This window comes from Drosophila hydei, unplaced genomic scaffold, assembly GCF_003285905.1.
Source record: "Drosophila hydei strain 15085-1641.00,03,60 unplaced genomic scaffold, DhydRS2 tig00008134-arrow-pilon, whole genome shotgun sequence".
In the NCBI taxonomy this organism is placed as follows: Eukaryota; Metazoa; Arthropoda; class Insecta; order Diptera; family Drosophilidae; genus Drosophila; species Drosophila hydei.
In genome coordinates, this window is record NW_022045843.1 from 2,572,811 (window position 1) to 2,598,947 (window position 26,137).

The 26,137-nt window shown below is 38.5% G+C and overlaps 1 protein-coding gene across 15 annotated transcripts; it reads left to right on the forward strand.

Moving 5' to 3' along the window:
* On the forward strand, window positions 1-25,645 carry LOC111604162 (F-actin-uncapping protein LRRC16A). Of its 15 annotated transcripts, none has more exons than XM_023322093.2 (22): window positions 1-930; window positions 10,379-10,476; window positions 12,300-12,350; window positions 12,414-12,542; window positions 12,614-12,697; window positions 14,837-15,063; window positions 15,484-15,645; window positions 15,706-15,803; window positions 16,045-16,086; window positions 17,263-17,450; window positions 17,840-17,917; window positions 18,065-18,398; window positions 18,475-19,453; window positions 20,878-21,040; window positions 21,295-21,369; window positions 22,097-22,117; window positions 22,910-23,531; window positions 23,591-24,019; window positions 24,087-24,203; window positions 24,264-24,320; window positions 24,511-24,920; window positions 25,198-25,645. In XM_023322093.2, exons 1-22 carry the CDS (start codon window positions 894-896, stop codon window positions 25,285-25,287), a joined length of 4,491 nt encoding a protein of 1,496 aa, XP_023177861.2. In that variant the 5' UTR covers window positions 1-893; the 3' UTR covers window positions 25,288-25,645. The 15 variants fall into 15 exon arrangements, 12 of the variants coding, with proteins under 12 accessions (XP_023177861.2, XP_023177862.2, XP_023177863.2 ...); XM_023322090.2 differs by lacking the exon at window positions 1-930 and adding an exon at window positions 3,578-3,809; XR_002751729.2 differs by lacking the exon at window positions 1-930 and adding an exon at window positions 3,579-3,809 and having other exon boundaries at window positions 24,511-25,037; window positions 25,198-25,231.
* Window positions 25,646-26,137: the final 492 nt, after the last annotated feature.

The window sequence follows — 26,137 nt, forward strand, 5'->3', positions numbered from 1 at the left end:
CAGTAACTGGTCACACTCTTCAGTAGACCCAACGCTTTTCTCTCGTCGTGTGTGCTGTTTGCGGTGCTAGCGCACTGCATTTTTTATATTCATTTTTAAGGCACAATTTTTTGCAAACAACTGCAAAACGTTCTTAGTCAAATAAATTAACTGTGTACGGCGCATTTAGTCAATGTGATAGCTAAAAGGCGCCACATAGTTAACACCACAAGTGTTCAATTTTTACCCAATTATTCAAATCAAAGTGCGGCAAAGAAAAAAAATATAAAATAAAAGAAAACCAAAACGAATTCCAAGAATTCCCAAGCAAATAATCAAAATATTCAAATTTAACGAATTGCCAAAGCTTTAACGCGCAAATTAAATTTAAATTGGCTTTAAAATAATTAAAAAAAAAAAAAAAAACAATTGTTAGTGCAGGAAAAAGAAGCGAGACCAACCGATCCCCCGACATAGGGTGGAAAACCGTGAAAAGTGTTTGTGTGTAAGCCTTGGTGTGAGAGTCTGTATAAAAAACGAAAAGTAGAAGAATTGTGCGTCGGTGTAAATGTTGAGGAAACCCGTTGCGAAAAATGTGCGAGCAACAATTGAAGGCTGTTTCCGTTCATCTCGGACGGCATGCGTAGCCAGGCTTTAAATCCAGTTTTATACGAGAGGCAAAATTGAATCGACAACAACAATAAGAAGAAGAGTCACAACAACAAACGCCAAATTGCTTTGTGGACCCTTTTCGCCTGGCACTTAGCACGGAATTCGCCGCCCGCAGAGGTCTTTTCCGCCACCGCCACCGCCGTCTGGTGGTTATTCCTGTTTGACTTCATTTTCGCTCGCTGCCAAATTGCTGCCACTTTCGCCGCAAACTTATAAACAACAACAATAACACAACAGTCAAAATGTCGACGCGTTCGCAATTAACCAAGGACCTCAATGGTGAGTAATCGTTATCGTTTTTTGTTTTCTACTTATCGTAATCTCTCTTTGCACACACTCACTCTTTTTATTTTTGTCTTGGTTTTGTATAGCATTGCTTGCATATTCTTTACTACTCCGCCCTTCATAATTTAGACCCCACTTCATCCACCGTTAGCGTAGCGTTGTGTTTTTGTTTTCGGCTTTTTTCACTTTATGTTTTGTTCTTGACGTTTGCCTCTCGCTCGGCGCACTTCCGTTTTGCCACAATGCGACACGGACACGCCACACTGGCTGCCCCCCGCACTCCCCATTCCACCTCGTCACACTCACCCTCTTCTTGGGCTTGTTAGTATAGGAAATCTGGTTGTTGAGAAACAGTTTGAGATGCACCGCAGCAGTCGCCTTACAACTGCAGCTTGCATGTTCTACACACACACACACACACAGACAGGCACATGCATATGCATTTTACTTGTGTGTGCGTGTGTTTAATTTACTTTCATTCGCATAGTCTGTGCTCCTGATGCCCTGTACTCGGACTTGCTGACGTTGGGTATATAGAGTAATGGAAGTGTGAGATATTTAATATAAGCTTTAAAATATTGATTATAATTATATATTCAACGATTTCTATTAGTAATATGTCAAACGAAATGTGTTCTACGTGGTGTCTGCTAGTTGCGCTTGCTCATTTTTTGTAGAACTCCCATTAATTGCTCGCGCCATGATGCTTAATTGAGTTGAAATTCAGTTGAGCGCTGCAAAACGGCGAGTAGAAGAAACAATAATAAAACAACAAACAACAACAATAATAACAATAACAACAATTGAAAAGCATTGCTCAGAAGCATTGGCCGCATCATTTATGGGATTCATAACTGCGCCGATAAACAAAATCAACATACAGACACCACTGCAATGCATGTGTGTGTGTGTGTGTGAATGATATGTTTGTGTGTGTGCTTACTTGTAAATAACTGTTAGTCAGCGCTCCGTTTGTCTGTCATTTAAAGCGAGTGCTGGCTGCATGCATAAACAAGGGAAATTTTAGATGCAGCTACTGACAACAACAACAACAATAATATTGCATTAATATAGAAAATTGTATGTATCAATAATTCATTAATTTAATATTTCTATAATTAATAGAAAACTTGATTAGTTGTATTTGTTATTATGTCAGCAGCTCATAAAAAACAGAAATGTTCTATAATTAAATAGTTTTCAGTTTTTCATTATTTTCTATTGTGCGAATGGCAAAAATGGATCCGTTTGCTTAGCAGGGCAGCATAACTCATCTAAACTGATCACTGGTTCAGTGCAGTTCATGAACTTGTTTTTCTGTTTTTTTTTTTTTAATATTTTTATATAAAAATTGAGCTAAACTAAACTACTCAGAATATAAATAGAGATATATTGTCATTCCTCTCTGTTAATATTTATTTATAATGAAATCGTTTTTGTTTTGCTTGCCTCTGCATTATTTAGCTTAACTATGAAAAAGGTCTAATTGGGAGTTGTACGTATCGGTCCACATTCTGATTAGACGCGTGTTATCAAGAAAGGGGAACTTGATTGATGATTAATGGAGCGCCAGCAGGTGTCTTAAATGAACTGCAAGTTGGAATAACACACACAAACGTACCCACACAAACACCAGGCACATAACTCAGTCACCCAATTGGATTTTTTTGAGTTTGTTTTCATTTGATTTTTCACGCTGGAATTTTCACAGCGAGCGCAGCTGCAACAACAATTTGTTTGTGCCACATAAATAAAATTGTCAATGTTTTCACTTCAGTTTTGCTCCAAATACCAATTCCAAAAAAAAATCATTTACCTAAATTATGAAAAGCAAGTGGAATGTTTGGCTAATTGGCAGCAAAGCTAATTGGAGACTAGTCCAACTAAGGCAGCAGCAGCAAATGTTGCACCTGGGCAAACAGGACAATGTAACAGAGAGAGAAGGGAGACGGCTGTTGTAGGGTGGGCGTGGCAGTTGTGCCTGGTTCTTGGCTGTCATTGCACTCAAATCAAATTAGCGCGAATGCCAACGAACTTGATGAAAATTGCCAACCTAGCCAAAGGCAGTGCCTCTAGAACTGTAAGTGGACGCTGATTCGTTGTGGCAGTTGTTGCTGCTGCTGCTACTACTTGTTGTTGTTGTTATTATTATTTGGTTAACTTTTCACGCTCGTCTGTTGCTCTGTCAAGCGTTAACACCCAATTTCCGTTTGCCATTCCCATTAGATTCTATTTGGAATTGTGATTCAACACTTTTTGGCTGACTGGAAAAAATATGAACGAAATTTGATTATAAAATTATAAAACAAATTGAATTATTTATAATAAGAATAATGGTTAATATATAGTTATATCTAAACTAAGACCCTATATATATATAGCACAGTGCAGTCTTATCTCTTAAGATTTCTTAAATATACCTGAAAACTAAAACCCTGTATCAGAGTGTTGTAGCTGTTGTCAGTACACCTAATGGTCACACCCAAACCAATTCAAACTGCGCTCGCTCTCTCCTTCTCTCACTCTGTCGCTCGCGCGCTCTTAGCTTTAGCTACGCTCTATTCGAAATGTCTGATAAGAATATCGTGCTGATAAGAAACGATCGCAATTGTCGCATTTCGCCTCAGTTCTGAACGCGACGCGCGCTTTGCAGCTAACTGGATTCGAATTGGGTCTACGTAATTGCAGTTGGGGAAACTTATATTATTGCTGATTATTTACATTGTGTTTTTGCTGTTGCCCGTTGTTATTAATGTTTTGTGTGGATGTAAAGCAAATGTATACAAACGAAATGATGAATCACATCGATCAGTATTTACGGCGCATTATTGAGCTGCAGATACGCGACGTTGTGCGGCAGGCCAAAGACAAAGGTGAGATACATAAACAAAGGATTACATATAATCTAACCAATGAGAATCCAATTAGCAATATGTTTATATATACTTCTTACAACTCTTGCATGCGTCATACATTGATAATATTTTGTAAGACTCGCTGACCAGCACATCAATTGGTGGAGTGAGTGAGGCAGAGTTAGAGAGAGCGAGAGAGAAAAGGTCGAGAGAGAGAGAGTAGGAGGAGTACGCTTTAAAAATATGAAAACAAACGTTGACAGCTGCTGCGCCTATTTTCAGCGGAAATTCAACAATTAACTTATTTTATTTCGTGTTGTTTTTATTTTTTTTAAATCAACAAATTGAAATATTTATTTAGCCGGATATACATACATACATATATGCGCCTATATTGCATTTTACTTAGTTTTTTACGATTCTGATAAGATTTTGCTTCACTTTTAAGTTGCTCTCTTATACGAATATAGATAGTCAATACGTATAGAACTTATATTTTTTTGACTTCTTATAATGTTGTACGAATTAAAATAGTATAATAAGGACAATGCTAATAAAAGTCTTATACACAACAGTTAAGACTTAGAAAGCTCTTTTACGTAGTAGTCCAGCCTATAGGCATTACCCTTACAAAACTGTTATATGCATTGACTAAGTCATATGTATTGAGTATATAAATCAATCTTCCATTCATGTTTATGTGCTTGGCAAAAATGTCTTAGCTAGAATCATGCCAAAACAAAAGCTCGTTTAATGTTAACTGCCAATGTTTCAGTTTATACCTAATTCTTATAAACAATGTGGGCATATTTTTCGGCAATCCGCTGCTTGCTCAAACTTCCTTTTGTTATCCAAAAATTGCATTGCAAAATTATCTTAAAATTCGCTATTGATTCACACATTTGTTTAACCACAATGTTGTTGCAACAGTCAAATGGTGAAAGAAATGAAACAAAAACAAGTTTCCTCCAGTATTAATGAATCGAATCTTTTTTTATCGAGTCTGTCTTTCCAGTCGAAAATGCAAAACTATGGAAATTTATTGGATGGCCAGTGAAGGCCATGAGTGGGTATAGGTGTGCCTGTGTGCGTGTGCGAGTGTGAGAGTGACCCCCGATTGACCTACATGTTGGCCAATAAATGCACGCGCTCAATAATTCATGCTTCCAATTAAGCGTGTGTCGCTTGGCCGTTTGCTCATTTGCTATGCAACTAATGACAAATTGTATGCAATTAGTTGCTGAAAGCTGACCAGCTGGTGCTCTCCTCTCTCTCTCTCTCTCTTTCTCTTTCTTGTTCTGTTACTTTTACTCTCTTTAGTTTTGCGCTCTCTCTTTGTGTGCTAGTGCAAGCTTGTGCCAATTTCCCGTCTTGCTCCAATTCCAGTTATCCTGCCAGCAACTTGCGTCTCATTAAGTGATACACACACATACACAAACGCATTCACACTTACACACTTTTTGCATTCGTCGCGTCAATTTGGGCGCATTGAAAGTTGGCGGCGAAGTCAGAACTCGTTTGACGACATCGACGACTTAAAAGAAGCAACACAAAAGCGCGCAGAATTGACACCAACACCAAAAACTAACGCTGAGAATAAAAAACTCATGGTCCATTTTGAGTGAAATTGTGTCACATAAACAACAACAACAAGTGACGTTAATGAGGCGCAGGCTGCCGCTGCCGCTGCTGCTGCGCTCAGTCGCATCCCTGACCTGCTGCTGGACGGTCGCATAGCTGTGCTCTACTTTGTATTTTGGGAAATAGAACAAACCAGACCAAGAGAGTGGAGTGGAGTGGAGTGCACGAGCGCGCGAGCATGTGGATAACCTGTCGCTTTCTATAAGCTCGTCATAGCTATGAACAATGTGTTGGCAGTTTGAAAGCTCTGCGTCCAAATTCGCAACGCTAAACTGCGTTATGGGGTCAAATAAATTAAAGCTCACGCCCACTGAAATGTGCGAAGGTAACAACTTAAAATAGATTTATAGCAAATATTTTAATATGAGCTCAGCACTTACATAGCTGTCCATGCTAGAAGTATCTGGACTTACAGTAGTTAGACATCAAGCAGTGTGCATGTAAAGAGCAAACAGCAACACCAGCCGACAGCTGTTAATAATAAAGCGCGAAAGTAAATTGCAATAGCCGCCAGCTTGTCTGTCCGCCGACCACTCTCTCTCTCTCTTTTTCTATTTGTGCTGTCTTTCTTACACACACCCCCGCATTGCTTCATTGTGCAAATATAATTAACATAACGTAAAGTAATCACAAAGTGTGTGTAAAGAAAACGAAAATAAAAAATCTTCGTTTAACTTTCTTTTGTGCTGCTGCGTTTGGCTTCAGCTACAGCTTTGATTGCCAGCACGGCTTTGTACCGTTAGCTTAAGCAGTTGAGCAGAGAGCCAGAGAGGCCTTGTCCATTGTTTGTTGTTTTTGCAAACATTGAAAGCGATTGTCGCATTCTTTATGACTTCAAAAATGTACTTGTAAGAATGATGGCTGTGTCTATGCCTGTTTGTATGTATGTGTATCTGTATAAGTGTGCACTCATATTTCTAGCTGTGTCTGCGCTTGGGTCTATATTTGGTCTGCGCTGTGCCTAATCCTCTGCAAGTGAGAAGCTTTTGAGCTTGACTTGGCATACTATATGTAAGTGTGATGATTTTTTTATTTCGCCTTTGCTTTTGTGAGCAGTTCTTGTCAAACTGTATAACTGATTTTAGTTTCATATTCATTTAGTTCTCTCCAAAGTTTTGACAGCCTTTGTGCTTCTAACAGGACAACTTTGAATGTGGGTGTGTGTTTGAGTATATCTACACGCAACAAAAAGAGCACACAAACAACAAACTACACATAAGTGTCGTAATAAAAGGCTCAGACAGGGCAATACACATACAGAAACACGCCCACAGCTGCACTTGTAGCAGAGTATTTTGAACTCGTGTAATCTCGGCAAAATATATATATATATATATATATATTTCTGTATGTATAGCAACAGCAACAAAACTTTGCCAAATTGGGTCACACTTATCGTGTTTTCTCCCCTCGCCCACACTTTGCAGCTTGTCAATGTTGTTAAGCTGGTAAAATCCGCTATTCAGATCAAATAAAAAGTTTTTCGAACACGCTGGAGCATCGGTTCTTTGACCCCACACAGAAATATAAAGTATAAAATGTATCGAAAAAGTATCGTTTGACCTGCTGCTGCTGCTGCTTATCAGAGCGCCGAGCCGAACAAAATTGACCGCAGTTCGCAATTAAAGTTAAATTTCCTTTAAGCGGAAATGAAGTCGAGACTGCTAGATGGCTGCACAGGTAATTACGAGCTTGAATTGGGAACATGGCCAAGGTAATTGCTGTAGGGTACAATAACAACAACTTTTTTTCAGTATGGGGAAATTTCTGTTCGCCAAAAAGCCAATCAAAACCATACAAAACGAGACAGATAACGGAATGTTAGCCTTTTTTTAGCTTTATGAATTCCTTTTGACTTGGGAACTAAAGGGCAATTTGGGATCTTATAAATATTTATGAATGAATATTTTGAAGGAATTTTTCTCTTATGGCATTTCGCACTTGTTAGAGTGGGTATTAGACAATGACAAAAAACTTGTTAAAGATAATAAAGTTTATTGCATTTTTATGTCACAAATATGCCGCAAAGTTAGTTCTTTGCAGTTTATCTATGAAAAATCTTTAGGTTTGCTCATAAATGAGTTTTTTACATATATATGTAGACTTAAATATCATTTAGATATAAGTTCTGCATTTAGATACTTTTTTGCAGCTCAGCAATAAATGCATTTTCATTGCCGTAGACAGTTAATTGCTTATGTGTGTGTGTGTCTGCTCATCTACATGCGTCATTCTGATATTGACATAGTGTCATATGATGGGCACTTGCATGCAAGAACAGAACAGCAAATACACTGCCAGTAAGCAGCTATCGTTTGACTCATGCTAGAGCGGGCAAGCATTAGCGAAAAAGAGAGCGCGTAAGCTTTTGAGCCGCGCAGCAGCTGTAAAAGCGTCAAACACAAAGTTCATTCACATTTTTACTGCAATTAAGAGAAGCAACAGAAGCAGCAGCAGCAGCAGTAGCAACCGCTGCTCTCTCAGTTAACTGTCAATGTTGCCGCTTGGACGCTTCGCTGGTCGCGTTGTTGATGGGCGATCTTTATCATTGTCATCGCGCAGCACGGAACTATGTTTTTGTCGCTCTCTTTAGGTGCGAAAGAGCGTATTGGCACATTGTGAGAGCATAAAGCTTTTATTTTTCATAATATTTTTGCAAGGCCTAATCAAATTTATATATATTTTTATTATTGATATATATATTTGATATATATTTTAATTATATATAGGTAGATAGTTGCATTATTTAATAATACAGAGTATGGCATAGTCGGGTCTTGCTTTGGTTTCATAATTCCTCAAGTTTTTCGTTATGGTTTCCTTTGGGAATTGTTGGCGCCATTACAAGTGTTTGCCCAGCGGGTGGCCCCTGCCATTGTGTTTGTGTGCGTGTCTACAAACACTAACAATCGTTACACACACACACACAAACACAATTGGCTCGTCTGGCTAATGTCTTTTCTCTTTGCTGTTTTTTGGCCACAATGTTGCGGCTGTTTAGTGAGTGTGGTCAGGGCCCTAATTGCTCCCGCTGCTCTTATATGGCATGCTTCATGCAAATCTACTGCCAAATACATATGTCTACACGCACACACACACGCATTTGCATATACATATACACATGTACACTTTTCACTTTTGTTTGCAAAAGGAATTTTAATGCTAAAAAAGAAACAAACATAAAATTTGTTTTATTCCCCAAGTTTTTTTTGCGATAGTTTCTCTAGAGTATGATTCATACGAAATATATCCCTCGGGCGCGATACTTGAATGAATAACTGAGTGGCAAATAGTAGATTAACATTGTTTACACAATTTCTATATGTTGTTTGTGGCTATCTTTTAGATATTGAATGCGATCAATGGGTTTGTCTTTTAAATGAATGTAAATATTATACAATTACCGATTACTGTTATATAGCTCTTGCATAATGTAATTGTGTAAAGTACATATATTTATGATAAAGATTTTATACAACATATCTTATATTTTAGTGCGTGTTTATAGTGAGTAATGCAAAATTGTCTTACTTAATGTATATATACTGTCTATAAAACACTAAATATCATGCTTTGCAACTGCAACTGGGTGAAAATTGAATCAATTTTGATTGAAGATTTCTTTAATTTTATTGTAAAATATGTATAATTGCGACAAAGTTTTGATGGAAAATAATATCCTATATATTTCTACCCAAAATTTAAATAACCAAATTTTAAATATGATTAGATGAAGATGGCTTGCAGATTAGTAAAGTATTTATTTCATGTTTGTACCTGTCCATTATGAAAGACAACGTAAAAAAAGAGAAAATTTCCCTAAGTCTCCCGCAGACAGTCTGCGAATAGCATATATATGCATAGTACTTTTGTCCCTTTAAGCTCACTTTAAAGAGAATTTCACACTAATAAAAATCAAAGCTTAAATGTCATTCGTTAGTTTTACAAATAGTTATTATGCACTCAACTGTTTCGACGTGCCTTTGGGCTAATTTGTCGAAATGTACTTCCATTTGTTTTATATATATATCATATATGTATAAAGCATGTTAAATGTAGTTATATGGCTGATTTAGAACGGGGCAGCAACAATGGTTGGTTACCCAAAAATATTTGACATTTCAATTCCAGTTTAGCCCTGCGGGGTAAATGCCCAAGTGCCCAGACAAGGAGTCATAAAGCGCAGAGCTCCCCATGTAGAAGTACCTCATGCCCATCCCCGAGCTGCTCCTGTAGCTCCTTTGCTCGGGGTTTTGTGTGCCATCCGGGCATACTTGAGATTTGGCGTGCCTGTCGCATGACATAATGCCTGCCTACAACAATAATAACAGCAACAACAACAACCACAGCTGTACACTCAAAGTGTTCTACACCTAACCCACCCTCCTCTGTCTCTCTCTTTCTCTTTGCGCTCTCTTTCTGCTGGCATTGTCAAATGCACATGAAAATATCTCACTTTGAATAAATTCGTCATCGTTGTGAGGGACTGCGTCTGTGTGTGAGTGAGTATATGATTGTGATATGTATGTATGTATGAGTTATGTTAAGTAGCTGGAAATGTATATGAAAATAGCGGGGCTTAGCCATAGGTGGAAGGGTGCGGAGAGAGCGGGGCATCTAAGGCTGTGAAACTCAGCGAAATTTCAAATTGTGTTTTTGCGTTTATAAAGTGCCTACGTGTTTGGATTTGAAAAGGAAATATACGAATGATATAATACAATCGCTCTATAGATATTGGCATGCATAATAATAGCAATTACGTGCATATATCATACACATATAAGTGTGTTTGTATATGTAGCTATAGATATGAACAGTTAATTTACTGCATGCACTTAATTGGCTTTTTGCCAATTGTTTTTAATTAACCTCTAGCGAATATACTTCACTTCATACATTTCCACAGTTAATAATCGCATTCTTTTGCTTCTTCTTGTTTCTTGTAGAAAGCGTTAAATCCATTCTGGGTCGACACACAAAGATCTTGGTCAAGTATATGGTCAAATTGGAAACGAAAGGCGATAAAACAGAGAATCGTGTCTTGGTAAGTGTTGAGCAGTGTAGAGTCAAACATCAATTGGCTTGGCCTCAGGTGTTTCCACATCTGCCTATTCCCACCTCCCGCCGCCGCCCATCCGTCTGGCATGGCCTGAGCTACAGATTTGCCATGGCTCTGATTTGTATATGAAATTGCAAGCTGAAATGATACGCTTGAGGCAGTGCAGGCCAAATTGCATTCAAATGAGATGTGATGCCCTGGAATTGGCAGAGTTCAGTAAATGGGGCATATTCACTGTTTGAATATGCACCCTATATAGAGCATTTTAATTCCATCTCTTCGCTCACGCTCTCTTTATCTATCTGTCATCTAACTATCCTTATTTTTCTTTCTCTCTCAATTTTTGTATTTCCCTCTCTCTATATAAATATTTCTCTCTCTCTCATTGTCTCGACCTATCACATACTTTAAAGAGCATTTGTTAGTCAGTATAGTCTATATTCTTTAATTTCTTCAGTCATCTGTCTCTCTCGCTCTCTCTCCTGTGCTATCTCACTTGGTTACTCTACATACTCTTCTTTCGTCTATTATTTCTGCACTTATCTAGACGGACTTTTAGCCCAGCCCCCACTGCTGCTTCTCTCTTTCTCCCTCACTCTCTCTACTCACCTCCATCTTTCATCTTTCCACCTGTCCATTTATTAACTTGCAGCTGTTGGCAGCTACCTTTAAGCATTTCGATTTGACGTCCATTTCCTCGTTTGGCCTCAAAGCTCAATTAAAAGCCAAAGCCAAAGCCGAAGTACTTGGCTTCTACTGGTATTTCCCTCTTTCTGCGCCTCTTCGAGGGTCCACATAGCTGTAAATGTAATTGATATTTTATAGCATACTTAGCGCCGTTTTAGAACCCAATATACCTGCCCTTTAGCTCCTTGGCGCTTTCAGTTTATGCTAATTTCTCGCCTCGTTTAAAGTCACATGACTGGAAAATTGATTTAGTTCGAGGCTACGAGGCGCGAGGCGCACAAAATAAAAGCCGCTTACTGAGACAAAGTGTCCAATTACCCGAGGCAGACGGCTGGCTACTTAGCAGTTCCTATCGACACCCTACGATGCCCTACCCCTAGCTGAATCACTCCCTCCGCTCCCTCTTAGCGCCTGGCTTGGTGCCAAGTGTCTAAATGAATTACAGAACACACTTTGATTTCCAATTAAATGCTGCAAAAAGTTTTCTTTTACACTCAAAGAAAATTGAGTTAGTCAACACTTCAGAGTCCCAGCTACCTTTTATGCCACTCTCACCCGCCCCCGCCCTCACCCACGACACCAGCTATAGACAGCTTGACTGTGCTGCACATTTAACCCCCAGCCCCAAAGTACTCAAATTTCTGACCTCAACATATGCACAAGTTTTTACATGTGCATCCGCTGCACTCAGAGAAAAATGACTGCAGTTTATATTCAAGTTCAGCTTAAATGTTTTCTATGTCTTTAAAGCAATAATGAATCTTGATGAATGTTCAAAGAAATTTAAATATTCTTCTAATTCAAGAAATGCTTGCAATTTCTCTCAGTGTATCTTAAATTAATTTGAATAAAACACAATATAAAAAAAAATAATTATAGCAATTTGGAAAATTTTTCTATGCTAGCTATCGTAAACAATTCTCTGCTATGGAAAGTCTTCTCTACATTGCCTAGAAGGCGTCTTGCCTGGCACTCGTCGTGAAATGAAATAAAAACAACATTTTGTTAAAAATTTATCAAATTTCGTTTATTAAACTTAATTTTCTAGAAATGTACCTAGATTATTATATGAATTTCTCTAAGTGTACCATTCTCTTCTCTAATATAAAACTCTTTTGCAGGTTTTTACGCCCGTTCGCATTTATTTGCTCAGCGCCAAAGTGCCCACAAAGGTAGATTATAAACAATATATAAATAAATATAAGTTATATATAAGTTCTTTTTTCGTTATACAGATCGAATGCCATTTCCATTATCTGGACATTGTGGGCGTCGAGAGCAAAAAGTCAACACATTTCTCGATCATCACGAACGATCGTCCATATTCGTTTGTCACCACCGGCGACGCGGGCAACTTCAGCTCGGTAACTAACTATACTATACACACTTATCTACCCCGTATAACAACTATATATACTGTATATATCATTCACAGAATGCTGATGTCATTCTGACCGATCTAGCCTCGGCGATCAAGCAAATATTTCCAACAGTTCCTCTCAAGTACATCATTAAAAAGGTAAGCATCGGAAAGCCGAACACGCAATCGCAACATTTGTATTCGTATAATTGGCTGGAAACATGAAATTGATATTGGACATATATAGATAGATGGGTATATATGATATACCTATATAAGAGAGATCAGCCACAGCAGCATTACCACTACCACAAGTTTATATATTACGATATACATATATAACAAATAACAAAAAATATATCATTACATCACATCATATAGCTATATATATTAACTTTGTTTATAACTATAATAATCAGTATGAAAACATTGACTAAATGAAGCGTTAAATTCAGTTTGAGTTGCGTCTTTAAGTAATTCCAAATCTTCACTAAAAAAGCTTTTTACTATTCCTGTAAGCCTCACATAAGTCACAAACTTTTCGAATTAAATTTTTGCTTAACTTAGTTGCTGAATGGCTTAAAAACAACAACAACAACAACAAGTTGATAGCTCAATAACTAAAAGTTTCTTTGCAACTTTTTTCTTTTTATCAGTTTTTGCGATATGTGCGAATTTCCATAAGAAATTTGTTTTATAGCTTCACTTCTTCTTCTCTGATATAAAAGTAAATGACTAAAGTTAAGCAATGACTAAATAATGCCAAGAATTGGTAAACAATATTTAAAAATATAATAGCTAAAAATTTCATTTTTTTTTATGATATTACGCACTTTTTGGGTATTTTCGCAGCTCTATTGAAAATATTAAATATATTAAAAACTACTATAATTAATTTAATTTGCGTGGGCGAGCTTTGGGTGTGTGACCTGGCTGACTCACAATTTGCTTTTAATTAAAGCTCAATTAAATATTTAACATGCATTGGCCGAAAGTCAACTTTAACTTAGCTTTTGACATACAACTCATAAATTGCAAAGATTAAAAATTGCTTTCATTAAATAAACAACAAACAAATTAAGTTTTATGGCACTATACCAAAGCTTTGTTTGCCTAAGGCTATCTCGCTCTCACGCGTGGTGTCGCCTTTGCTTTTGTAGTCTGCGAAGCGAGCTTGACAACAACAATGACTGCTCAGAATATAAGTGCGCTCTAATACCATCTCTATTTGTGACATTATGGCGCCCCTGATCAATTGTCTTCAAACTGTGGCAATTTAGAGTGACATTTTTGACAGTTATAAAGTAACTTGACAGCCATAACAACAAAAGCTCAATATGATATGGTATTTAAATACCATAATTGCTCGATGCATAAAATACAGTGAGTATAAGAGATTGAAATCCGAGTAAGCAAGCTCTCTTCTATTTTTCATGTTGTCTTGTATTCAAATTAAAAAAGGACTCAAGAGTAATTTTCCCAAATTTTGTGGACACTTTTTTCAACTATAAAGGGTACTCTGCTCTCTACAGCTGATCAGTAGCGTCTCTTGCCTTGTGCAGTTTAGTCGTAAAGTTGGGCTGTAAATATAGCAGTAGTAGTTACAATAAAATTATAATTAAATAAACATTTTAACCTAGATAGTTGCTTGAGTCAAGGCGAAGTCTTAAATGATTTTGATTAAATTGTTAATGGAAGATTAAGTCAAATGTTGTTATTGTTGCACACATCTAGATACATGTGTTTATAGACTTACTTAGGTGCCTAAGCACCCACACACGTACGCCTACGCGTGCTCACACACACCCGCTGCTTGTTGCTTCAATTAAGCCATTTGGTTATGAAATTTGTTGTTGCTGTTGCTACTCGAGCGTAATAATTCAATGCATTTTAAATGAATCATTGCTGCTGCTGTGGTTGTTGTTGTAAATTATGCTGCCTGCATTTGTATGCAAATCTCCACTTGACTCATCGCCAGCTCGACATTGTGTCTGGCATTTGTTGAAAACTTTGCATTTTTTGTGCCCTCGGCTCGTGTCTTGGGCGTGTTTTAAGCTGTGAGCAACAACGGTCATAACAATAGCAATTACAACAACAGCAACAAACAGGTGAACAAAGTGAAAAAGATAATTGGCGCAAGGCACGCAAACTTCGCTGCCAACTCTTGAAAGTGTTAATTGCGCTGTTAACGCGCTCAAATCGCGCATAGACAGCGATTAGCTGGGCTTTACTTGCCTCGGCTAACCTTGACTTACCTTTATCTTCGCTGCTAATCACTCTCTCGCTCTCTCTCTCTAGATCGACATACAGCCGCCAGAGCGGGAGACAATATTCTCAGAGGAATTTCGTCCCTCGGATCCGCGCAATGTTGGTCCCTGCGGCGGCTTCAGCGCTCAATATGCCTGCATGTGCGACTTCCATGGGGTGCCCTACCGCGAGGAGGTCGCCTGGGATGTGGACACGATTTACCTGTCCCACGATACACGGTTGCTCAATCTGCGTGATTTCGATCATCTGGAGCCCAAGTGAGTGACAAAGTTTGGCCCTTTATTACATTTATAAATCAATTTAAGTAAATTTATTATAATTTTTAAATTTTTTTTATATTTTCAATTTTATTAATTTTTTGTTTGTGCATTTTGGAATTTTGCTTAATTTGTATACTAAAAGAATTGCCTTCTGTAGCTTAACAGCAAAATGTTAGGGAAATGTTAAACTGTTACAGAGGGAAATGTTAACATGTAACGTAATTTGTGGAGCTCAAACATTAAAATTTTAAGGAAATGTTTTCTTTTTAAAAGTATTATATCAAGTTAGGATAATTTTAAATTGCATTTCAATAAACTTTGCTAACGATTCTATTTAATAAGTTATATCTAACTTTAATAGTGCACTCTGTTGACTTAATGTTAATGTCAACTAACATAATTTGCCATCTGTTACAGAGACTTGATGGCCATTGTCTCGGCACTGGAGTATAATACCTTTTTTCGTGGCTTAAAGGCGGCTCACATGCGTCTCTCCCATGAGACGCTGGAGCGCATTCTGCACGTGCTCAAGCGTTCAATGTGGCTAGAGGAGCTGCATCTGGAGGCACTAGGTTTAAGGTGAGTCTTTGAATACATATATCTATATGATCTATGCTAATGGTATGCTCTCCTTTTCAGATGGGATTTCTTGAATAAGCTATCCATATCTGTGATTACGAACAGCAGTCCAGCGATACGCACCATCGATTTGAGTCACAACATAATCGAGGACAAAGGTGTGTAATAGCACAGTGAACACACGCTCGTGCGTACCGCTGCCAGCCGGACGCCTCCAACCCCTGAGCAGTCGCATTTATTATTAAGCCAATTAATCCAACTAACTGCGTTTTGTCTTTTACTCCTAACATATTAACAACATTTTTTGTTTAACATTTGTTTTCTGTTCTTATGTTTCATGTTTTATACATTCAATATTGTGTGTGTGTGTGTGCGCGCGTGTGCATTTGTCATGTGTAGGAGCTAGCTCATTGTGCGCTCTACTCGGAAAGATTGTACAAGGTTTGCAGAATCCCCATTTGAAACACATTTATAAAACTCACTTTAGACAAAACGAACTTTAATTAGGTGTCAAAATTCAATTGGAATTAAGTTTGCATTGTTCTTATTGCTGTTGTTGTTCAATGTTATTGTTAATGTTCATGTTAATGTTCATGTTAATGTTAATGCTAAACGCTCTTTCATGTAATCATAATATGCGATATCAGTTCAACTCTTAATGTGCTTATGTGACCTTAGCGAATTGTGCATTGAGATTGTGAAATGGCATATAAAACATTATTAATGCTGATAAAAGAACACAGTATAGTGTGTGCCTATTGAAATGAATTAGACTTTAGATTCATGCACCATTATAGCCAATAGATTATATATATGTATATATACATCCCTCACAACTCTCAGCAATTCATTAACCAAGCTTTCTTCTAACTTCATATCAATTTCATATTTTGTTAGCTTTGACTTAAGATTTTTTAGTTTCATATTTGAAATCTTTGTATGATAAATTAGAGCATGTAAAATGGCATTATACTATTACAAGATTGTCTTGTCTTCTGCCTACATTCTGACAATTGAATTATACATATATGTATAAATTATATAGCTTTAAAAGTTCTTCTATATCATGTCATATATGTGACCCTTTCTAATATTTCCTTATCTGAAATTCCATACTTTATAGATCCAAAATCATTGTAAGATATCATGCACATCACAATATATTAATTCACTTTTATTTCTCTGAAATTTAATATTCAAATGAATATATTATATTCTAAAAGCTTTCTACGAAATATCAAACATATTATATATCATTTATCAGCTTTCTAATATACGAATAATAGTTATAGCATTTTTATATATATATCACATTTCGTACCCAAAGTTTAATCGCATTTTGAAACTCTTATTTCACAATTCTGGTCACATAAGCAATTTCATTAGAGTTCCCTCTCGCTTTCACTCTCTCTCTATATATATATATATTCACATTCACATTCATGACGCTTGCTTCACGGCTTTTGCTCTCTGTGTACATTCTAAATTTCTAGATAGATTGGCAATGAAAAAAAAAAAAAAACAAATGTAAATTTTAATTTTATTTTCTATATTTATTTGTTGATCTTTAATTGAAGTTATACTGAAAATTAATATAAATTTCCTTCATTCGATCAGGCGCTATACATTTGGCTGGACCCATAGCCAAGGTATCAAAGGGTCTCTGCAAATTGGCCCTCGCTCATTGCGGTCTCACCTCGAAGGGTGTCAATCAGATGTCGCATTCGCTCTCGCTCAATCAAAGTATTTCTAACTCGCTCACCTATTTGGATCTGAGTGGTAACAGTCTGAAGGATGACATAACCGTAAGTAAACGAAATATATCGATAAATGTATCGTATCGTTAGCGGACAGCAACTTAGTTACTCACGCTTACATAGACAAGGCAAAAAGCTAACAGAGCTACAAGCTACGGGAAAGGACAGCGATACGCAGAGAGAGAGATACGAACACATACAAAGCACATACAAGACAAAGCATGCACTCACACAGAAACATAAATACACATGCACTTATGAGAGAGTACATGCACACTGACTGTAGGCGACTCTTAAAACGACAACTCACCACGACAAAAGCTGCCTATTCACCATAAGCAACAACGCAAACTCACCATGCGCAGCCATCTGCAGTTGCAAGCGCGTATCCTCTCTCATTAACTAATTTATATCTTTGTAAATGTTATTTGTTGCAGAATTTGCACAATTTCTTGGCTCAACCCAATGTGCTGGAGCATCTGGATCTGGCATCGACTGATATTACGCTAGAAAATGTAAGTAATGTTTTAATATTAACATATTAACAACCTATGTTAAGCTTGTTTTATATCTAACATTACCTTTACATAGATATATTAATAACAGCGTGTTAATAGCTGCTTAATATTAAATTTAACTCTATCTTTTTTTATCGATTGCAGCTATTTGGAGCTCTCTTGCGAGGCTGTGCCACGCACCTGTCGCATCTGAATGTCTCGCACAACTCATTTAGCACGAAGAAAGGCAAAGAGATACCGCCCTCGTTCAAGCAGTTCTTTACCAGCACGCTGAGCTTGAAGCATTTGAACATAGCCGGATGCAAGCTGCCCATGGAGGCGCTCAAGAATCTGTTGCTGGGTCTCGCCTGCAATGAGTCGACGACGGGACTTCATCTCGATCTTAGCAGCAATACGCTGGGTGCCCAGGGTGCTCACGTCCTGGAATCCTGCATACACGGTGTGCGTGTGCTGCAGAGCCTGGATATCAGCGACAATAGTAAGTGGATCTGAAACCAGATCAAGATGACAAAAATGATTCATTTTGATGAATGTTATCCCGTTATCCTTCCCAGATTTGGATGCGGAGTTGGCGCCTGTGCTGTCAGCCATATCAAAGAATCCCTCGATACGTTCGCTGCATCTGATGCGCAGTCTGACGGGCATGAAGCCCAAGCATATACCCACAGTGATGGATGCCCTAGTAAATCTGATCCAGAAGGATGATTTCCCACTGGTGGAGCTGGTGCTGTCGGAGAATAAGTTGAAGCATGATCTGCACGACTTCATCAACGCACTGGGCAGCAATCAGAGTCTGCAGAAGCTGGATATCAGTGGCAACTACATGGGCGATGTGGGTGCACGCCTCCTGGCCAAGGCACTGCAGATCAATAATCGATTGCGCACCATTTACCTGGACAAGAACAGTGTCACCCTGCAAGGCTATGCCGACATTGTTTACGCTTTGGAGAATAATCATAGCATGCGTACGATTCCATTTCCGGTATTCGATATAGCGCCGCATCTGAAGAATCATCCGGATAAAACAGATGCTGTAATGCGAAAGATGCAGGAGCTGCTGCAGCGAAACTGCAACGGGCTAAAACGTCAAGGATTTAGGCTGCAGCACGGCTTTATGCTCTCCTCCACACATCAGCTGGTGGACAAGCTGGTAGCCGAGACACAGGATACGATTTCGATAGCCAAAGGTGGCGGCGACAATGTTTCAGCAGTGCAACGTTTGATTACAGATGCAGAGAATTGTAAACAGCTGATGCCCAAACTGCAGGAGGCTGTGCGCAGCGATGCTCATCCCATCGAAACGAAATTGACGCGTGTCGCCAGCGAACTGAGCTACACGATTCGCAGCTATCTGGAGGAGACATTGGAGACAATGATACGCACGGGCATTGAGCAGTGTCCCAAAACGCTGGGCAATCAAATTGTTATTCAGGACCTGCGCAAAGCGCTCAATGAGCGTCTCCAAATACCCGAAGATTTTCTGCAAAACTGTTTGCTCAACAATGCCGGCAGCGAGATTATGAATAAAGTTGGGTGAGTAACCAGAACAGAGAACAGCAAAGAGCAAGCCAGAGAGCGAAGTGTGCGTATGTGTGCGCGTGCTTGTGTGTGTGTGTGAGTACGAGTGTGACTCAGTCAGGAACTAAGACAGACAAGATGACGCGCGGTTCATCAACAAAATGTGTGCTAGCTCGCTCGCACACACACACTCTATAGCAGCAGCACTGTGATTTCAGAGCTATGCAAACAGGTTGCAAAAGCTATAACAATAAACAGAGAGAAAAATAGCGTTTAAGAAACAAAACTAACTCTGTTCAATATTTATTTTTATTCGTTTGGAAGGCTTCAAAAAAAAACTCCGAAATTTCAAAAATAAAAAAAAAAATTTTTATGTATTTGAAGATACTGTTTTTCGATAGATTCTTAGCAAAATTAATATAATATCAATGTGGTATTAATTAATACGCTAATTGATATTATTGATAATTTAAACTAAGTGCACACGTTTTTGATTCATATTAACAAGAACCAAAAACAATTAAAAATTTTAATTGACAAGAGACGAGTATTGAATTCATGACACACTTTGATAAAATTCCGCCTCACTGTTCGATTTCCAGCTTATAAGTTTCTCATGAATCAAAAATATGAAAAAAAGAAAAGCTCGTCTCCTCTCTAACAGCTGAGCTTGCAAATTTGTTGTGTTCAAAACACACTTTGTAGCTCGCACGCTCTCTTTCTCTCTCTCTGCCTCTCTTAGCGGTCACCCACACACGCACATACCGCAATCTGTGAAGTATTTTACTCATCGCCTGTTTCTGGGTGTGTGTATGTGCCTGTGTCTGAACGCACAGATAAGATTAAGCAAACAGAAAATAACTTAACAGCTGAATGCATTTCCATTCGAAAGCCCAAACGGGTGCTGTCGCCCAGCTTACCAAAAAAAAAAATAAAAAAAAAACTTACATAAAATACATTCACATTTTGTGAGCGTGAGTGTGTGCGTGCGTATCCGTGTGCTTGTTTAACTTTTGCTCCGATATTGCTGCGATGGCGAGTCGAGCAGCGCAGGCGAATTCATTGTCAGTTTGAGTGCCGTTAGGTTTGCTACAGTGCCAGTTAGTTGGAATTGTTTTGTTTTGGTTTGGTTTTTATTCTGCTTCCTCATTTTTGTGTTGTGCGCGCTCCGCCAGCTGTTCGCCAAGATGGGCCTGATGCGCAGTTTATGCTGTTGCTTTACCAGCAGCGAGAGCGCCGGCGAGAGCGGCGACGCTCGGCCAGCCTATCGCAAGTGTCCCGACGAGGATCAGGAAGGCGAAACAGAGACGGCGACAGTGTCGCCAAAAGCCACAAAGTAGATCGTTCAACCAATCACAGCTGCCCCCACTCCCCTCAAAATCAAACTTCCATCGCTAATCCAAATTGTTTTCATTTCTCTCACTCTTCCATTCGCACAGTGAAATAGAGCAATCGCTAGCAGCTGCTATTTCGGATCGCGCTACAGATGAGGTGTTGGAGGCACTAACGCGCTATCGTCGCGGTCATGGTATTTCGGAATCGCCATCGGTGCTGCTGGATGAGCCGCAGACGCCGGACATTGTTCGCAGTCGTTCCAGTCATGTAAGTAGCACAGGCAACCCACCGACCAATCAAACCTCCACCCATTAGAAATCGATAACGCGTTATCTTTGATTTCGGCAAATTTAATAACAACTGTGATGTCATATTCAAAACTTTTTATGTGGTAACCACCAGCATAAATACTTAAAGCATTCCAGTTGTAGAATTGCTGTGATTTAACCTACAGTACAATTCCAATTACTTACTCTGTCTCTCTCCTTCTCTCTCCCTCTTTCTCGCACTGTCTCCTGTAGGAAGCTGAAGGCCTTATCATACGACCCGGCGGACGCGGCTCCGTTTTGCCCAAACTGGGCCTGGAATCGCCCACTGTAAGTGTTGAAAATCTCTCGCTGCCCAAGTGGATGCAATAGCCTACAAAATAAATGCATATTACAAAAACGAGTGACAACCCAAACCCAATAAACACTAATAAGTGAATAAATGTATATTAATAACAATATATATATATACGAGTAGTGGAAAATAATCACAAATACACACACGCAAACACAAACACCCGCCGCTGGCTTATCACAATACTTGAGAATTGTGTGTATATAAAATAGTAAGAAAAAATAACTTCTAGACGGGAGCGTATCTTATATCGTATAAATATATATACAAAAATGAAATGCCAAACAGCTTAGCATACATACACCTACACATACACACACACACACACATACCTACACACACCTACACACACCTACACACACATCTACATTAACTAAAACTTCTATGTGAATAAGCTATAAAAAACTTAAAAAAATGAAACAAAGACAAAAAGCTCATTATTTTTATCTCTCGTGTTCTTCTCGTGTATCCTTGTTATCATCCAAACAATTCATCAACAATCACAACTACAACTACAACAACTACTTCGACTACATCCAACATACGCTATAAACATATTATATACATTTTATATATATCCGCATATATATATCTACAACATATATAAATATATATATATATTAAAACCTTATCTCCAACTCATTTACATAAAAAAAAAAAAATTAAAAAATATATTTATATATATACCACAAACTCTTAAAGAAATTGGAATATCTGAACCTTGTAAGTAGTTTTTTATGTCTTGTCTATCTTTAAAAACGATCCATACTTTAACTAGAAAAAAACCTATATCTATCTATATTTATCTATATGCAGCGAGAGCTGCCTTTAACGAACATAAACAATTGCAGTGCAGCAGAAATATTGAAACTAAAAACAAAATATATAAACAAATATATGTTAATATTTATTTTATACATTTGGAAAGTTTTAACTTTGTGCTAAAAAACCCACAGTTATCTTAACAAGTGTTTAAAACATACAAATTGAAAATACTATATAATTAAAGAATTTTTCTTATATTTTTATTTAATTTTATTATTTAATTTATTTTTAATTTCTTAAAAAATAATATTTTATTTATTAATAAGTACGTTTAATATTTTATGTTTTTTAAGTGTAGGAATTACTTTAATTATTTATTTATTTTCGTTTTTAATTTAAAAATTAAGTTTCTTTTACACAAAAATATTCTTAATCGTTAAAGGCAGCTGGTTCGTTAATATGGAGTTCTCACTGTGTACCAACTCACTACACTTTATCTGTCTCTCCCTTTTCCTGGTCTTTGTAGAACTGTGTATATCTATTAGCTATGTTTTAGTTACAAATGTAGATAATTTTTTAAAATTATTTTTAGTTATTAAATTTCCTGCTAAAAAGTAAAAATTCCCTCATCCGCTCTCATAATTTCACACATATGCATACATCACGAACATAACCTAACATTTTATATATACACCAGATACTGTTAAAAATGCCACTAACTGATATTTGTCTTGCCACTCCTCTGCGCAGGCCACGCCGCATTTGCCGTCGAAACGTCGCTCGATTGCCCGCAAGGTACGTCCCCAATCGGTGGTCGAGAATCTCAGCTTGAGCCATATTCCTGATCTGTTGGAGTCGCCCTCGTCGCATCGTTCCAACTCACAGCTGTCATCGCGTGGCGTTGCAATAGGGTCCGCAGCATCAGCAGCCGGTGGTGGTGCCTCGGCTATCAACATGATGACCAGCAGCACCAGCAATGCGGCCATGGACGATGGCAATGTGGATGAGGGCTGTGATTCCATAACGGAGCTGCCGAGCGCCTCGTTTCAGCTGCAACATCTGGTCAAGGGACGCCCCAAACGGGCTAAGACGCGTGCTCCAACACGTCCGCTCGTGAACGCGGAATGCGCTGTCGGTGCAGTGCGAGACATTGGCGATGGCTTGGAGCATTTCTTTAGGCCCGGCTCTGTAACGCCCACAACCCTAACACCACTCGTGTCACCCACATCCGAGGAATGCAGCTCGTTGTCATTTGTGGACAGCCCGACGATGAGTCGTGATGGCAATGGCCACATGACCTCGGAGGAGACAACGCCCATCCTAGAGGAAAGAAGGCCCATCAAACTGGAGCGCCAGTCGCCTTTGCTCAAGAGTGAGTTTTAATAGTCAACAAAGTTTGCCTGCTTTACCAATTGTTATCTATATTCACAGGTGCATCCTGGGCCACACGTTCGCGATCCACGGACAATCTGGAGAAGTATTCACCGCTGGTGGGTCGCAAATCGCCGCTGGTCAAAATGCGCACAGAGGGCGGCGCAGGCAATGAGGAGGCAGCAACTCCAGCTGCAGCCACTGGAGGCCTACTAAAGGCAGCCACTCGCGATGAGAAGATGCGTTCGCCCAGTAGCGATTCGATCAAGAGCCATGCAACAGGCAGCAGTTCGCTGGCCGTGGGCACCGATGGCAGCCTGTTGGTAAAGACTGCAACTGGCAATGGCATCTTGCGCACGCCCATTGCTCTGCAGAAGCCTCGACCCTGGTCTGTCGTAGGCACCGAACCGAAGGCGAACAACGAACAGCTGCCCACAGGCAATGGCAGCGTGGACTCTAGCAAGACAACGCCGGATACGCTGGAAGAAGGTGCGTGAATAGTGATTTGAAAGGGAATACCCTTAATATCATCTAATGTCTCTGCTTGCCTTTGCAGATGTGGAGGTGTTGTCCTTTGGTCAGGGCGTTGGCGGTTCCATTGTGGGTATAACACCAGGCATTGCCTTGGCATCAGGCGGCAGCGGCGGTGGCAGCATTGTGGGCATAACGCCAGGTGAGCTTAACTAAACCTGAGATTTAAATGAAGAAGTCTAAATTTGTGCATCGTTTGCAGGAGCTGCTTTAGAGAAGAAGTCGGTGCGAGAGCTAGCCGCAGGCCTTAGTCGTTTGGGTAAGCATGAGTAGATCTAGCTCTTGTTGCATGCCTGCCTGTTTGCCCCATTTAGAGTGCAACTTGAATGAGTAGCTATATAGCGATATATATTTTGATTTTTATGTTTTCTTTATTTTCATATTGTTTGATTTGTGCTTGTTCCTTAAATTTGTCTTGTATTACCAAAAAACAACAACAATATCCAAAGATCTGCCCATCAAGCCGCCCATTATGCCGCGAACTATGTTGAACACAGGCAATCGCGCGAGCAACAGCAGCAGTACCAGCAGCATGTCCAGCAACACAGCCAACAACATGGCTAACACCACAACGATGACAACGACGACCACAGTATTAAACAATCAGACGCGCTCGAAGATCGTCAGCACGAGCAGCACCAATACCGAGACGCAGGAGACGCTCAGCAAAACGATTATAACAGAACATGGAAGCAGCTCCAGCTCAAGTTCGAGCAGCACAGGTCATGCCATAGCCTGCGCGAATCTCATTAGCAACGAGATTCTGAGCATGCGCAACGGGCAGCTGAACAAAGCGAACAGCTGCGCTGAGAGCAACGCGAAGAGAATTGCAGGCAAAGAGATCTCAACGCTATTCGAGGTTTGACTGGATTAACTATGTCAGCAACATCATTATCATCATCCATGCTCTCTGTCTGTGCAGCATCTGGCTTTACATTGTTCTTGCGGTTCTTTAATAATCCTCCATTGATGGCTGGTGCTCATTCATTTATAATTTTTGTGTTTTATTTGTTATTAAGTAATGTTGGTCTTGTAATATGTGCGTGTGCGTGTGCTTAGTTAGCTGTATAGCATGTATATATGTAATTGATGTGTATATAATTAATCAAGATCCACATCCGATTTCAATTCCGCAGGAGACATTAGTTGAAGGCCTGCAACGCACCTCGACGAGACGCACGTTTAGAGACTCGCCCTATACGAAAGAGGATGTCGTTGATTTATAAAACTGTCTATTATATATAGTATATATATATATATAACTCAACATTCCTTCGACCCGTAAACCTTGATTCCCCCTCAAAAACACCAGACTTCAAGTTATAATGATAATGTTTATGATAATAACGGTAAAGATAATGAGCAAAACGGTTGCAACTATTCGTACTGAACAATTTAATTTATGTGCAATGGCGCCAGCGTGTGTGTGAGTGTGTGTGCGTGGGTGACTGTGTTTGTCAGCGAGTGTGAATGGGTGTGTGTTCTTGTTTCTTTCTTATTTTAATCTTTGGCAATTTTCAAATGGACGTGATTTATTTATTTATACTTTTTATCCCAAATAAACTTTTTGCATATATTTATAAACGAAAAAACAAAAAAAAAAAACTAAATGAAAAAAGTGGAAAAACCGATGTTTTTATGTACTATATTTTTATGTATTTTAAATGAGTTAAGTGCCAATTATATACAAAAAAACAAATCTATTTTTCAATTTGTCTATTGAAAACTAAAAAAAAACCTAAAAAATTACGAAGAAACTAACGAAGCAAACGCAATGAATATTCTGATATAAATATATATAAATTGATATATATATATATATAAATAAATAAAAATATGTGAATCGTTTGCGTGCATAAAAAATAATTTAAATGAAATATAATATTTTTTATAAATGCTTCCAAAATATCTATATCTATAAATATATTGTTTTTCTTTATCCATTTTTGAGTTCCATTCGGTATGAACGACAATCTGTTTCGACTTATATATAAATATTTTAGGTTTCTTTTTTATTTAATTTCTAAAAAGTTAACAAATTACCGCTAAGCAACTAGGCAGAAAAATAAACAATTA